Raw genomic sequence first — 15828 nt, 5'->3', positions numbered from 1 at the left:
TCAGGGAAATAGAAATTAAAACCACAATGAGATACCACCTCACACCTGTCAGAGTGGGTAACATTAACAACTCAGGCAATAACAGATGTTGGCGAGGATGCAGAGAAAGAGGATCTCTTTGGCACTGCTGGTGGGAATGCAAACTGGTACAGCCACTATGGAAAACAGTATGGAGGTTCCTCAAAAAATTAAAAATAGAATTACCCTATGACCCAGCAATTGAACTATTAGGTATTTATCCAAAGGACACAGGTGTGCTGTTTCGAAGGGGCACATGCACCACAATGTTTATAGCAGTGCTATTGACAATAGCCAAAGTATGGCAAGAGCCCAAGTGTCCATCAACAGATGAATGGATAAAGAAGATGTGGCATATATATACAATGGAGTAGTAGTCGGCAATCAAAAAGAATGAAATCTTGCCATTTGCAACTACATGGATGGAACTAGAGGGTATTATGCTAATTGAATTAGAGAAAGACAAATATCATATGACTTCACTCATATGAAGACTTTAATATATACAAAACAGAGGCACATAGGGGAAGGGAAGCAAAAATAATACAAAAACAGGGAGGGGGACAAAACATGAGAGACTCTTAAATATAGGGAGCAGAAGGTTGCTGGATAGGTTGTGAGGGGACGATGGGCTAAATGGGTAGGGACATTAAGAAATCTACTCCTCAAATCATTGTTGTACTATATGCCAACTAACTTGGACATAAATTAAAAAAAATTATATATATATATATATATATACACACATACATATATGTACATGCATATATATACATACATATATATACATGTATATATATACATATATATACATGCATATATATACATACATATATATACATGTATATATATACATATATATACATGCATATATATACATACATATATATATACATATGCATATATATATATATATATATATATATATATATATATATATATAGGCATTTGGGCTCTGAGGATGGAAGAATGGAGACAGAATAAGATGAGAAGCTTTCCTCTCAGCCAAGACAAAGACAGGGAGACACAGCTTTCAAAACATATAAATGTAACTCTTATTTATTTAAAATAGAAATAGTACCTAAAAATGATATTTAAGCACAAATACTGATAGTCTGAATTTCCTAGCAGATAGAATTTGCTACGATTTGCCTGTTTAAGAGAAATGGTCATATGATAAAGTATTTTCCTAATGTAGAATTTTCTGAATGTCAGAAGACTATATAGCAAAATAAAATTAGTTCAGAGAGCCCTGATTTAGAATTTATGATCTTTTGATCATAGATTAGACTGAAGTTTATCTTCCACTGTGTAAGAATAAAAAGGTTGCAAAAACTAAGTTTAAGGAAGATTATAATGGTAATATTTAACCTACTAAAGGGAGCAAACTTATACAGTGAAAATAGATTCAACTTATTATAAATGTGAGTTACAAACACTTATAAATTAGTCATTTTCATTGTGATACATTAGCATATTGACCTCGACCAGTAAATATTTGTTCTCTTGGCTAGTTGCTCTAAGCAGTTGGAAATAATAAAATTGTATTTCTTAAAAAATTTCTACCACTCTCCAAATTTTCACTCTTTCCGATGGAACTTATAGCTCTCTGTTCCATTGCTTGAAATAAGTACAACTGAAACTATTTTTACGTTCTTGTCCTACAGTTAGGGGAAAAATTGTGGTTCCCAAATGCCATTCATGGATTATTGCATGATAAGATTTCAGGAGAGCTTTGAAAAACATAAACTTTGAGCAGGTCTGGTTTGGGTCCATTCATGTGTATTTAAGACATGCTTCTCCAGCTGGGGTGCCTGGGTGGCTCAGTCCCTTAAGTGTTGGACTCTTGGTTTCTGCTAGGGTCATGACCTCATGGTTTGTGAGTTGGAGCCCCAAATCGGGCTCTGTGCTGACAGCAAGGAGCCTGCTTGGGATTCTCTCCCCCTCTCTCTTCTCCCCTGCTCATGCTCTCTCTCTCCCTCTGTCTCAAAATAAATACACTTATATAAAAAAAGTGCTCCCCAGCTGATTCTTATGCACATGAATGTTGGGAGCCACCGTCTTTATTAGACCGTTACTGCATTCTGCTATCCGTCTAGTAGGTTGGTACCTCCCTAGAGGCTTTGCTCACTGATAGTGACCCCCATTTAAACTCCCTGACTCCAATATTGCCTACTTTCTTTACTGCCTTCACGGTAAAAAGTATACTTGTTGGAATGGGACACACGTTCTTCATGATGAGACCCTGACTATTCTCTCCGGCTTCATCAATTTCTATTCACCCACCTGCCTCCTTTGTTCTAGCTGCATCACGTGACTTTATCTTCTCTAAGTGTGTCAGGTTTCTCAAGCTCCTTTGCACATGCCATTTACTCTGCCTAGAGCACTGCCTAGAACACAGGCCTGATCTCTGCTTATTGTCAAGACAAATGAAAGCATCTCGTCGTGTAGGAAGCTTGCCCTATTCTCTACCGCATGAGGTTCTGTGCTTTCCATAACACTTAGAGTAACGGCCCTTATAAAATTGCACTCTGATATGGATTTGCTTTAGTATTTCCTCTTCTGAACTATGAGCCCTTAGCCTGCAGGGACTGTGCATTTGTGCCTGTTGAGTACTGTGAAAATTAGTAACAGTAAACGTCACTAAAATGGAGTTGGGAAGTTTTGGCCCTATCACTCATAGTCAATTGCAGACCCAACAGGAAGAGATGGATTTGACCTTGCACATGGACACTACTTTATTCTTCCATTTGGAGGAAGAGACACTTTCCTCCCCTCCCCCCGCCCCCACAACAGCTCAGCCAATGAGAAGCCACCATACCTCAAACCCCAAGTTTATTCTAATGGGCTTTTAGTTTATAACAGCCTTCCCAACTTACCGTTTTCTCCTTTAAAAAGCATTCCTTGACTTTGTTCCCTGGATTGCGCACAGTTTTGCCACAGCTTGTTTGTCCCAGACTGAGATTCTCTTCTATTCCTCAATAAATCTGTCTTTCGCTGGTAAAATGACTGTCCGTTTTTAAGGTTAACGGTACCTAGTATATGCTGGGGACATGCATGGTGCAAGATGAGCTAATATGTTTGGTGAAAGAATGAAAGAATGAAAGAATATGTAATGTTAACTAGAAGCATTTTACCATCACTGCAAATAGGGCTTAATGATAGTAAAATGGACAGTCAGTGGTATAGTGGGAATGAGTACTTGGTTTTGCTAGTCGTACGCTGTAAACTTTTTTCCTTTCTTCACACGTAAACATTACTTTAAAAATACTGTGGCAAGTTAACCAATATATATCTTGAACTACTGGTGAACAGACTTAATTGAGACCCATCCATAGTATTTTATATTTCACTGCCTGGAGAGTTACAAATATCTAACATGTTAAATTTGGTTATTAATAAATTTGCATTAATTGGGCAGCAAGGTACAAAAACCTAAGTTATATTGAATTACGCTGCGATAGATTCTTGGGATAAGCTTACCTAAGAGAACGCCTGGAAGTAAAACAAAGGGAAGGCGGTTATCTCTTCTGGAGAGGAAATGGCTGTTCGTTCTAAACCAGCAAAGAGGAGCAGAATTTGCCACCCTCGACTATGTCTGTTTGGCATGGGGATTATTTTAAACTGGTTATTTTTTAAGAAACAGCAGACATAGGTGAGGCTTTGAAAACTGAGTAGAAGTTACCTTTCTGTGAGAGATATTTACTTGCATAAGGGAAATCTCTTGCTTGCATAAGGGTGTCTCTCTCGCTGTACCAAGATGAAGGGGATGAGTCAGTCTCTAGAAACTCTTATCAAAGAAGAAGGCAATGGCTTAAATCTACACAACAACCTCCCTCTGACTGCTTTTCCTGGGTTACCTCTTGGAACTGACTCCCTACCCTCAACATCTTCTCATGTCTTTAACTAAAGGTGGTCTTTAAGGTGATGGCCATTTCGGGGAGTTACTCAGTTTTCCTGAGTCTCTCCCAGGTATACAAGATATATACATGTTATTAAATATTTGTTTCTTTTCCCCCCGTTACTCTGTCATATAGCAATTAAATTATTAGACCCGTTACCCTGTCATAGATCAATTAAATTATTAGACCAGCCAAAGAACCTAGAAGGGAAGAAGGGAAAACTTTTCTGCCCCTACATTAGTCTTGTATAATGTTAAACTTCAAGTGCACAGAATGTGCTGTTAAAAAGAATAAGCCAATCGACACAAAAGAGAGTTTGTGGTGCACAGGAAAGATAGGAGTGCAGTATAGAGATAGATGGTGCCATCTGGGAAGTTCCATTTGGTGATGTCCCAAGTGTCTGTTTCATACTTTTATCTTCCTAGTTTTAACATTTAAGTCAAAAACATTGACGGAGACAAATACAGGTGATCAAATTTGAGTATACCCCAAGTAGAGAACCGAAAGAGCTGAGTAAGAATAGACAGAATTGAAATTTCAAGTGAATATTTCTTGACCAAAGATAAAACCAACTAAATGCAGTTGGACATGCCCAAATGTGAACTCCTATAAGTAGAATTAACAATTCAGTTTCAGGGGCACCTGGGTGGCTCAGTTGGTTGTGTGTCTGACTTAGGCTTAGGTCATGACCTCGCGGTTCGTGAGTTCAAGCCCCACGTCGGGCTCTGTGCTGACGGCTCAGAGCCTGGAGTCTGCTTTGGATTCTGTGACTTCTTCTCTCTCTGCCCCTTTCCACTCATGCTCTTTCTCTGTCTCTCTCTCAAAAATAAGTAAACGTAAAAAAAAAAGACAATTCAGTTTCATAAGGGTAGAATAATAGTGACCTGGATCATCAGTGCTTCAAATAGAAAAGATCCAGAACTTTGATTGATCCTAAGCTCAGTATAAATGATTGGAGTTATGTGAGACAAAGCATGATGGAGAGCCTATATGTATTTAATCTCAATATTGTGGCTAGTTCTAAGATCTAACACCTACTATTTATTTAGTCACTATGAGAAAGCCACTTACCCTTGGTTTTCTTACATTTAAGTTGAAATTAATAACAAATAATGTAGGAGAGTATTGTGAATATAAAATGAGATAATCCCTATCAAAATAATTATATGAATGATAGCTTTAATTTTGCAAATGCAGAAAAAGCTAATGCAGCATTAAATTGTTTTAGCAAAGGTAGACCGTCTGTCCAGGCCTACTGAAACATAAGTCATGCTGGGCAATTGTTAGACCAATTGATTATAAATTCTTCAAGGGGATTTATCCCCATTGTCTAAAGCAGTGCCAAGCACCTCTTTGGTTCTGAAAAAATATATATGTTGGAAAAACAACTTGGTTTAGAATATTGGATCTTGTGTGAGTCACATTTTAAGAGGGAAACTGGTATTTCAGATTGAATCTAGAGGAAGGATGGAGAGACATTTAGAGAGTATTATATGAAGATTAAAACAATTGAGTATTTGTAGCTGGGAAAAGATCTATTTATAACCAAATGTAAAACAAACAAACAAACAAAAATGTGATATATGTTGGTAACTTTCCTGTGAACACTGGTATTAGGAACAATGAAGGAGGTGGAGAAGGTTAGTGGCTAAAGGCAGATCATGCTTTCCTCTCTTGACACCTCAGTAAGATTATTAAGTGTGCAGGCTCAGAAATCTTATAGACCTTCATTTTTGTGCCTTTCCCACTACCTATGTTCCCCTGGAGAAATTGTTCATTCCAAAACTCAGCTTCTTCTTGATATGTCCATGAGGATAATCATAATACCTACTGAAGGATCTCAGGACAGACCCTCTTCCCCCCAAAACGTGCCACTTGGGCATGTGGATTATTTTGAACTGAAGGCACTTGAGACCTTATGGGCTCAAGAGAAACTTTTGTCCTCCCTTTACTGTACACAAGAATCTAAACTGAGGGTCTTTCCCAGAATAAGGGTTATTAACAGAGATAAATTTTATGTGAGTGACCCATCTGAATGACAGAGAAAGCATCCATTCTTATTGCCGTGTGAAGGACATTCCTTTCCTTTAAAGTCCCAGAACCTACCCGCTTCTCCTTATTTTAGAATGACGTACATACCTCATTTTCCCTGTCTTTGGAATTTCTATGTCTATGTGGATTCCTCAGGAACATCTATTAACTTTGATTTTCTCCTGTTAGTCTGTCTTATGTCAATTTGATGCTTAGTCCAGTTAGAAGGACTTTTGAGGGGGCAGGAATTCTTGCTCCCTGACACTGCTTTTTAGGAGTATTATGAAGAAAAAAAATAAGATGATGCATGGAAAGTACTTTTCCATTGCTGGAAAAGTGCTAAAAATAGGTTCATGATGCACCCCGCCCATGTTGCAAAGCTGCCACTAAGGGGTGCTGGAGAACCTTCTGGAAAAATCCAGCACCTTCCGAGCAGGGCATGGGGCAATGATTCTTAAATTTTGTTTTAACTTGTCAGCACTAAATATGTTAAGCGATCTTAGAAGGACTATGTGTAAATATAGAAATTAATGAATAAACTATTTTCAAAATTGATTCTTGATGGTAGAGTAGCGAAGAGGTGAAGCTTCCTCCGGAGTGGGTGTGGTAGCTCCCAGCATCCTTTTCGGTGCCTCCTCCCTTTGGCAATCAGTCTGTTGGTAATCAAGACCCTCACGTGGCCTCACTGGCCACTTGGGATATTTTGCATACTGTATATTTAACACTGCAGGGAGATTACTTGTCTTCTTTGGGTTGAGAAAATTGTTTGTTTCTCTATTGGACATAGTTTTGAGAGGTTTGAAATGTGATGTTGTTAAAGGTTTCAGGAAATTATATACTTCACCATTTTATATCTAATGAGGTTTAATTAATTCAAATTTTAATCTAATTTTTCTTTTCTAACCCATAGGAAGGTATCTCTAATTCTGAAATGCTAAACACTGGCAACTGGGATTAGGACAGCAGGAAAAGTATTTGGGGGCAGGAAGAAACCTTCTTGGAATTCATCAAGTCATATTTTTGACAGACCACGTAAAAATAACTCTTACGGCTTCTATCACCAAATTGATGATAATCAAATAAGGGACATTGGCTTTTTTATTTTTTTTAACGTTTATTTTTTGTTTATTTTGAGAGAGAGAGAGAGAGAGAGCGCAAGCAGGGGAAGGGCAGAAAGAGTGGGAGACAGAATCCAAAGCAGGCTCTGCACCATCGACACAGAACAAGATGCAGGGCTTGAACTCACGAACCCATGAGATCATGACCTGAGCCAAAGTCAGGAGTCGATCACTTAACCGACTGAGCTGCCCAGGCACCCCTGGACATTTGGCTTTTAGATATTAAGTCCCAGATCAGGTAATAAGACACTGACAAATTTATATTTAATAATAAATTTGTTATAACTTCACATTTATTCTTTAGATTAAAAATCTCCCGGGTGGCGGGGGGGGGGGGGGCACCCAAATGGAACCTAGAGTGAACCTAGAGTGAACAAAAATAATATATCTTTGGTTAAGACAGGAATGACCACCTTATTATATCACCCTCTCAGGAAAAGCTATAATGTTTCTTTTTTTTTTTTCTTTAATCATTTTAGAGTTGGGGGGGGGAAAGCAGCAGAAGGATGGAGAGACAGAATATTAAGCAGGCTCCACGTTCAGCATGGATCTCAACACGGGCCTCAACACGGGGCTCGATCCCATTACCCTGGATCATGACCCTGGGATCATGACCTGAGCAAAATCAAGAGTCCGGCACTCAACCAACTGAGCCAGCTGGGTGCCCCAGGAAAAGCTGTTTCTAATGACCAGTTGTTAGTAAGAAATGAATGTGATTCAAACTGTTTTTCCAGTTTCCTCTCTGCAAGTTACCTGTCCTATATAAGGATCAATATCTCCATCATTAGCTCTGATTATGTTTGCATAGTTGAATGAATAGATTTTTATTTGGTATTTGTGCAATTTTCTTGCTAAATTTGTCTCATCGTAAGATTCATTGGAGACTCCTGTTAAAAACAGATTCCCCTCCTCAGAAGATTTTGGTTTAATAAGTCTGGGTTGGTGTTAAGTATCTTTAAAAAACCCTCTAGGTATGTCTTATAGTCATACACATTTGAGAAGCCCCAGGTTAAAAAATCCACTTTGGCATAAAATTCAGTTCGAACTCGCAAAGCACATGAGCTAGATGTCTGTGCCTTCCCCCTAATTGGTCAGCTTGTAGGCAGAGCCCTTTTGATGGTCTCTGCTAATATCAGAGTCTGCTTTTATTTTTTAAAAAATGTTTTAACATTTATTTATTATTGAGAGACAGGGAGAGATGGAGCATGAGCATGGGAGGGGGCAGATAGAGGAGGAGACACAGAATCGGAAGCAGGATCCAGGCTCTGAGCTGTCAGCACAGAGCCCAACGTGGGGCTCGAACTCACAAACCGTGAGATCATGACCTGAGCTGAAGTCGGACGCTAAACCGGCTGAGACACCCAGGTGCCCCTATTTTTATTTGAGAGAGAGAGAGAGATCAAGCCAGAAAGAGGGGCAGAGAGAGAGAGAGAGAGAGAGAGGGAGAATTTTAAGCAGGCTCCATGCTCAGCATGGAGCCACATGTGGGGCTTGATCCCATGACCCTGGGATCATGACCTGAGCCAAAATCAAGAGTTGGTCGCTCAACTGACTGAGCCACCCAACTGCACCTTGGAGTCTGCTTTGAGTGTATTCAAGCCTTTTGCTTCTGTTTAGAGTGTTCGCAACTGTTCACTCCCTCACTTAGATGCACCTGATACACAGTCCTAAAGTTGTTGCTCAGGAGTTCTGAGCTAGCACTTCTGTTTAAACTTTCTGAGAAAAAAATGCAAGTTAGGGCATGGTTATAAGTAGGGGGCTAGCCTGTTTAGAAGTCATAGAGACCTGGGTTGGAATGCCAATTCCAGCTATGTGACCACGACCAAGTTACTTAATCTCCCTCAGTTTCTGTTTGATTGTCTGTAAAATATGTAGCTATTGGAGCTGACATTTATTGTGCTCTAATTTCTTTACATAAATTATCTCCCTTAATCTTCAAAACAGCACTGTGGAGCGATTACACTTTTAGATTATTATCCCCATTATACAGCTGAGAAGGCTAAGACACAGGGATGCCAAGAGCTTGCTCAAGATCTCACACTGAGGAGGTGGCAAGCTAGTATTTAAAATCAAAACACTGTGGGAAGGGATAATTATGAATCTCTGCAGTTGTCTATCTATGTATCTGTTTAAATTTTATATAAATTCTGATGAGTGGAGAGCATTATCAATATTTAGGTTTGGCTAATAGAATGAACTCAATGAATGTGTTTAATAATACCTTTAAAGCGTTTCCCAGAAGTTACCCTAGAGTGTCATCAGTAATGCTAAGCAAACAGACATGATTTGTCAGAGAAAAGGAAAGTCAGCACACTCTGAAAAAGCACTTGCTCAGTGTTTGGAATAGACGTGGCCTCTTGAAAAGAATTCCTGTCACTTCTATTTTGTAAAATGTCCTCCAACATTAGTATGTTGCTTTGAGAATCACTAGAACGTGGGCTGCGAGACAGTTGCAGGATCCATAAGAAAAGGTCCTTTATGTGCCTGGGTTGGCCATCTGGGTTAGGAGAGTCATGACCTGGGAGAGATGACAGCCTATTTCTATAGCTCCTGTGTAGCTGCATGAAATAAGTCTGATCAAAGTCGCTTAGGAGATCCCTCAACAAGGCCCCTCTGCAGCTGTGAGTTACTCTGCGAAAGCAGTAGAGTCTGCTCAAGAGAAAAAAAAAAAGATGTCACTTACTTTGAACCTCCACAGCCCTCCAATATCTTCAGTCCGCTCAAAGCAAGTGGGTTCCAGTCCCTCATCCACACAGCACTTCAGTGAGACCAGGCCGCTGACTCCAGCTCCAATCACTGCCACCTTCTTTGCCATGGTCTCCTGTCGAGGAATTGATCAATCAATGCTGCTTCACTGGTAAGAGAGTCCTTGCAGTGTGGTCAGTAATCAGCTTTCAATAACGCGGTAGCACTGGCAATATACTAAGCAGCACTAATTGAATAAAATTCCTCATTAGTCAAATCCCAGACTCCTCGTCCCCTTCCTGGTGAGAAACCAAGTTGTTTTCCCAGACTTGGCTACAGAGTTTGTCTAGTATTTAAAAGCAACCCATTTAACAATGCCAAACAATTTAATAATATAGCATTAGGTATAGGAGCCAAGTTTCATGACATAATTTAGCGTGCTGAACTTTTCCTTTTCAGCTACTATCCCCAGCTGTGATTACCCTTACCTTCGTTTTGCCTTTTGGTGCTGTCTCCTTGACACAATGGTTTTTTTTATGTTGGTTGTGGGCTGGGAAGCAGTCAGAAGTGTTCTAGTTGGAGAGTGGGAGGAGCTTCTCACTCCTTCAGCATTTTGCAACCTGAAACTCTCAGGACTTTGTTAGGAGTTCTGAAATTAAGCAAGAGGCTTATATTTCGAGGTCCAGGGTAATGATCTTCACCGTAACACCATTATATACTTACACATATCCTACACATAGTATAAAATTCCTTTTTAGAATGGATGTGACCAATGGTCATTAGCAAAGTAGCAAACCTGGATAAATTGAAAGCAGTTAAAATCATCCCTAAGCCCTCTGTATAGAGATAATTATAACCAACGTGGACATTTTGCTGTATCTTTCCAGATATTTGTATGTATACACATAGATGCACATTCCACAAAAGTGGAATGGCACTCTAAGTATAATTTCCAATTTGATTTTTCACTTTTCAGTATGGCAATACCTTTATACGTATAGCAGCATTTTAAAAATATTTATTTATTTATTTATTTATTTATTTATTTATTTATTTACATTCAAGGTAGTTAGCAAATAGTGCAACATTGATTTCAGGAGTAGATTCTAGTGATTCATCCCTTATGTATAACACCCAGTGCTCATCCCAGCAAGTGTCTTCCTTAATGCCCCTTACCCATTTAGCCCTTCCCCCCTCCCACAACCCCTCCAGCAACCTTCTGTTTATTCTCTATATTTACGAGTCTCTTATGTTTTGTCCCCCTCCCTGATTTTATATTATTTTTGCTTCCCTTCCCTTAGAGATCTTCTTAAAAGTGAAGATATGGATTTAATAGCTATGGGATAGGCCTGAAATTATTTTTAACAAGCTTCCAGGTAAGGCCAGTGTTGCAAGTCCTTGGATTACATTTGAGTTGCAAGTATCTACTATGTTTTGCCAAGTTGCCTTTCAAGAAGCAGATACACTTGAATAGTATTTCACCTTTATAAAATGTTTTAATGTGTAAACAACTTTCACACAGATTAATTCATTTTGATTAGTTTAGAACCATAGGCGTTAGCATCCATCCTTGTTTTATGGACATGGGAACAGGCTTAGCTTGGCTACTGGGAAGTTTAAGAATAACCAGGATGATAATGAGCATAAAACCTTGTCACATACAGAGCCACTGAAGAAACTTTTGATATTTAACCTAGAGGGTATATGTACATGATAATCGACTGCAAAAGGCTGTTATATGGAAATGTTTATATAAGTCTATTTTGGATGGACATAAAAGTCTATCTAGGACCAAGTATGTGAATGTTACAGAAAAGGTGAATTTGCCCCAGAATAAGGAAGACCTTCTGGCTAACAATGGTGTATAAATATGGACCAAACTGTTTTGTAAAATAGCGAATTCCCTATCATGGCAAGTATTCAAACAGAAGTTAGGTAGCCGCTTGTTAGAAGACAATAGGAGGATTCATGAAGGCAGGGCATTAGAGTGAAGTAAGGTTGTCACTAACTGTAATATTCGCGGGTCTGAGATCTGAGATTTTATCTTTATCAATTAGAATTTTATTATAGGTACAAAGTTGTTGAGAAGACTTTATTTTTTTTTTAATTCAAAAAATGTTTTATTTATTTTTGAGAGAGAGAGAGAGAGAGAGAGAGAGAGAGAGAGAATGCTAGCAGAAGAGGGGCAGAGAGGGGGACAGAGGATCCAAAGCGGACTGTGTGCTGAGAGCAAACAGCCTGATGCAGGGCTCGGACTCACAAACCGTGAGATCGTGACCTGAGCTGAAGTTGGAGGCCTAACCGGCTAAACCACCCAGGTGCCCTGAGAAGACTTTAGATTGGATTTGCAAGTATGACTGAGGCTGTTGGCACTATATCACCCATCCACATGGTTTGGGCCTTGCAGTCACTCCCCTCGGACATTGCTAGAAGAGTTCAAGCTCCCTTCATTATGGTCACTCCCATGAAAACAAGGTGTATATCATCTGTGGTATCTCTTCCTCCTTCAATTTTAACTTTGTGTTTTATGTTTCAACTGAAAATTTCTTCTTAAAACCATGCTTCTTAGGCAACACAATAAGCCACCTGGACCTAACAGACATATACGGAACACTCTACCCAACAAAAACAGCATATGTATTCTTTACAAGTGCACATGGGGCATTTTCCAGAACAGAGTATGTGTTGGGCACCCATTAAGTCTCAATATATTTAAGAAGGTGGATACGATACAAAGTATCTTCTCTAACCACAACAGAATGAATTTAGAAATCAATAACAAACAAAAGTGGAAAACTCACAAAATTGTTGAAATCAACACAGTTTAAACAATGGCTCAAAGAAGAAATAGCAAGGGAAACTGAATATACTTACAGACAAATGAAAATAAAAACACAATGTAACAAAACTTCGGGGACAGAGCAGAAGTAGTGCTAAGGGGAGATTTATAGCTATAGATACTAACGTTACCAAACAAGAAAGATTTCGAATCAATAAGCTAACTTTACAAATTAAGGAAGTAGAAAAAAGAACTAAACCCAAAGTTGGTGGAAGGAAGGAAATAATAAAGATTAAGCAGAGATAAATGAACTATAAATGAAAAATGAGAATGTAAAACAACCGAGAAAAACCAATGAACACAAAATTTGGTTCTTTGAAAAGATCAACAAAATTAACAGCTAGATAGACTCATAAAGAAAAAGACACAGAGAGAAAACTCAAATTACTAAAATCAAAAATGAAACTGGGGACATTACTATCTATTCCACAGAAACAGAAAATTGTAAGGTACTACTATGAACAATTGTATGCAAAAAAATGAGGTAACCTAGATGAAATGGACACATTCCTAGAAACAAAAAAGCTACCAAGACTATATCACAAAGAATAGACAATCCAAATCTAATTCAAGGAGATTAAATAAAAAACTGAAAATGTCTCAACAAAGAGAAGCCTGGAACTTGATGGCTTCATTGGTGAATTCTACCAAACACTTAAAGAACTAATCCAATCCTTCTCAAACTTTCCCAAGAAATTGAAGAGGAGGGAGCACTTCATAATTCATTCTATGAGGCCAGAATTACCCTGATACCAAAGTCAAAGACACTACAAAAAAGAGGAAACTATAGATAAATATCCTTTATGAACGTTGATGCAAAGATCCTCAATAAAATATTAGCAAACAGAATTTAGCAGCATATTAAAAGGATTATACTACATGATTAAGTGGGATTTATTCCTGAAATGCAGGGATGGTTCAACATATGAAAATTGATCAGTGTAATAAACCACATCAAAAAAAGTGAAGGAAAAAACCTCACATGATCATTTCAGTTGATGCAGAAAGATTATTTGACAAAATTCAACACTGTTTTATGATAAAAACACTCAATGAGATAGGAATAAAATGGAAACTACCCCCACATAAGAAAAGCCATATATGAAAAACCTACAACAAACATAATACTCAACTGTGAAAGACTGAAAGCTTTTCCTCTAAGATCAGGAACAAGGAAAGGATGCCTGTTTTCACCACTACTATTTAATCTAGTACTGGAAGTCCTAGTGAGGGCAATTAGTCAAGAAAAGGAAATAAAAGGCATCTGATAGGAAAAAAGTAAAGTTATTTCTCTTTGCAAATGATATGATCTTACATATAAAAAATCCTAAAGACTCCATAGAGAAGCTGTTAGAACTAATAAATGAATTCAGCAAGTAGCAGGATACAAAGTCAACACACAAGAATAGATTGTATTTCTATATACAGTGAGCCATCTGAAAAGGAAATTACAAAAATAATTTACTTTATAATAGCATCAAAAAGAATAAAATAATGAATTAACCAAGGAGATGAAAAACTTGTACAATGAAAACTATAACACATTGTTGAAAGAAATTAAAGAAGACACAAATAAGTGGAAACACATCCAATGTTCATGGATTGGGAAGATTTATATTGGTAAATTCCAATATTATCCCAAACAATCTGAAGATTCACTTCAATTACTATAAAAATTCCAATAATGTGTTTTTTTCAGAAATAGAAAAATTCATCCTAAAATTTATATGGAATCTCAAGGGATCCTGAATAGCCGAAACAATCTTGAAAAAGAACAAAACTGGAGGACTTACATGTCCTGATTTAAAAACTACTACAAGTCCACAATAATCAAAGCAGCATGGTATTGGCATAAAGACAGACATACAGACCAATGGAATAGAAGAGAGAGTCCAGAAATAAACCGTTGAATATATGATCACATGAATTTTGACAAGGATGTGAAGTCCATTCAATGGGGGAAAGGAAAGTCTTTTCAACAAATGGTGTTGGGAAAACTGGATATCCATATGCAAAAGAATCAAGTTAGATCCTTATCTAACACCATATATAAAAATTAACTCAAAATGGATCAAGGAATTATACATAAGATCTAAAACAATGAAACTCTTAGATGAAAACATAGGACAAAACCTTCACAACATTGGTGTTGGCAATGATTTCTTGGATATGACACCAAAGGCACAGGCAATGAAAGAAAACATAGACAAATTGGACTTCATAAAAATTAAAAATTTTTGCATATCAGGAGATACTGTCTACAGAGTAAAAAGGCAACCCACAGAATGAGAGAAAATATTTGCGAATCTTGTATCTGGTAAAGGATTAATATCCAGAATATATAGAGACTCCTAAAACTCAACAACAAAACACACAAAACCTAATTAAAAAATGGGAAGGACTTCACCAGACACTCCCCCAAAGAAAATCTATGGATGGCCGATAAGCACATAAAAAAAAAAAGCCCATCATCAGTAATTATTAGGGAAATGCAAGTCAAAACTATGATGAGATACCCTCTCACAACCAGTAGGATGGCTACTATCAAAAAACCCCAGAAAACAGCCAGTGTTGGTGAGGATGTGGAGAAATTGGAACTCTTGTGAACTGTTGGTGGAAATGTAAAATGGTGTAGTCATTGTGGAAAACAGTATGGAGCCTCCTCAAAAAATTTAAAATAGAATTACCATACAACCTAGTAACTCTACTTCTAGGTATATAACCCAAAGATTTGAAAGTAGGATCTCGAAGAGATATTTGTTCACCCATGTTCACAGCAGCATTGTTTACAATAGCTAAAACATGGAAGCAACTCATGTGTCCATTGGATGATGAATGGATAAGCAAAATGTGATATATATATGTGTGTATATATATATGTATATACATATATATGGATATAAAGTGTGTATATATATAGTGATATGAGGTATATATATAATGCATATATAAAATGGAATATATATTATATTATATTAAACTGGAATATAATATATGTAATATATATAATGGAATATTAAAATGGAATATAATATATATATAATGGAATATTATCTAGTCTTAATAGGAAGGAAATTCTGCAATATGCTACAATATGAAAGAACCTTGAGGACATTATGCTAGGTGAAATAAACCAGTCACAAAAAGACATATATGAGTCCACCTATATGAAGTATTTAGAGCAGTCAAATCATCAAGACAGAAGATAAGTGGGGGTTGCTGGGGGCTGGAGGGG

General features: G+C 37.6%; 1 protein-coding gene across 4 annotated transcripts in view; it reads right to left on the bottom strand.

Annotated features, from left to right (window-relative positions):
- The window catches only part of FMO2 (flavin containing dimethylaniline monoxygenase 2), a 33466-nt gene extending 23136 nt beyond the window's left edge, over positions 1-10330 (bottom strand). For 2 of the 4 annotated variants that reach the window (XM_060643493.3, XM_060643496.2), the window contains exon 1: positions 9753-10236. In XM_060643493.3, the coding sequence (XP_060499476.1) occupies positions 9753-9884 (132 nt within the window). In that variant the 5' untranslated portion in view covers positions 9885-10236. The other 2 variants (XM_060643494.3, XM_060643495.3) reach the window with 2 other exon arrangements.
- Between the last annotated feature and the right edge of the window lie 5498 nt (positions 10331-15828).

This window comes from Panthera onca, chromosome F1, assembly GCF_046562875.1.
Source record: "Panthera onca isolate mPanOnc1 chromosome F1, mPanOnc1 haplotype 2, whole genome shotgun sequence".
NCBI classification, from domain to species: domain Eukaryota; kingdom Metazoa; phylum Chordata; class Mammalia; order Carnivora; family Felidae; genus Panthera; species Panthera onca.
This window is presented reverse-complemented; position numbering and strand designations above follow the sequence as displayed.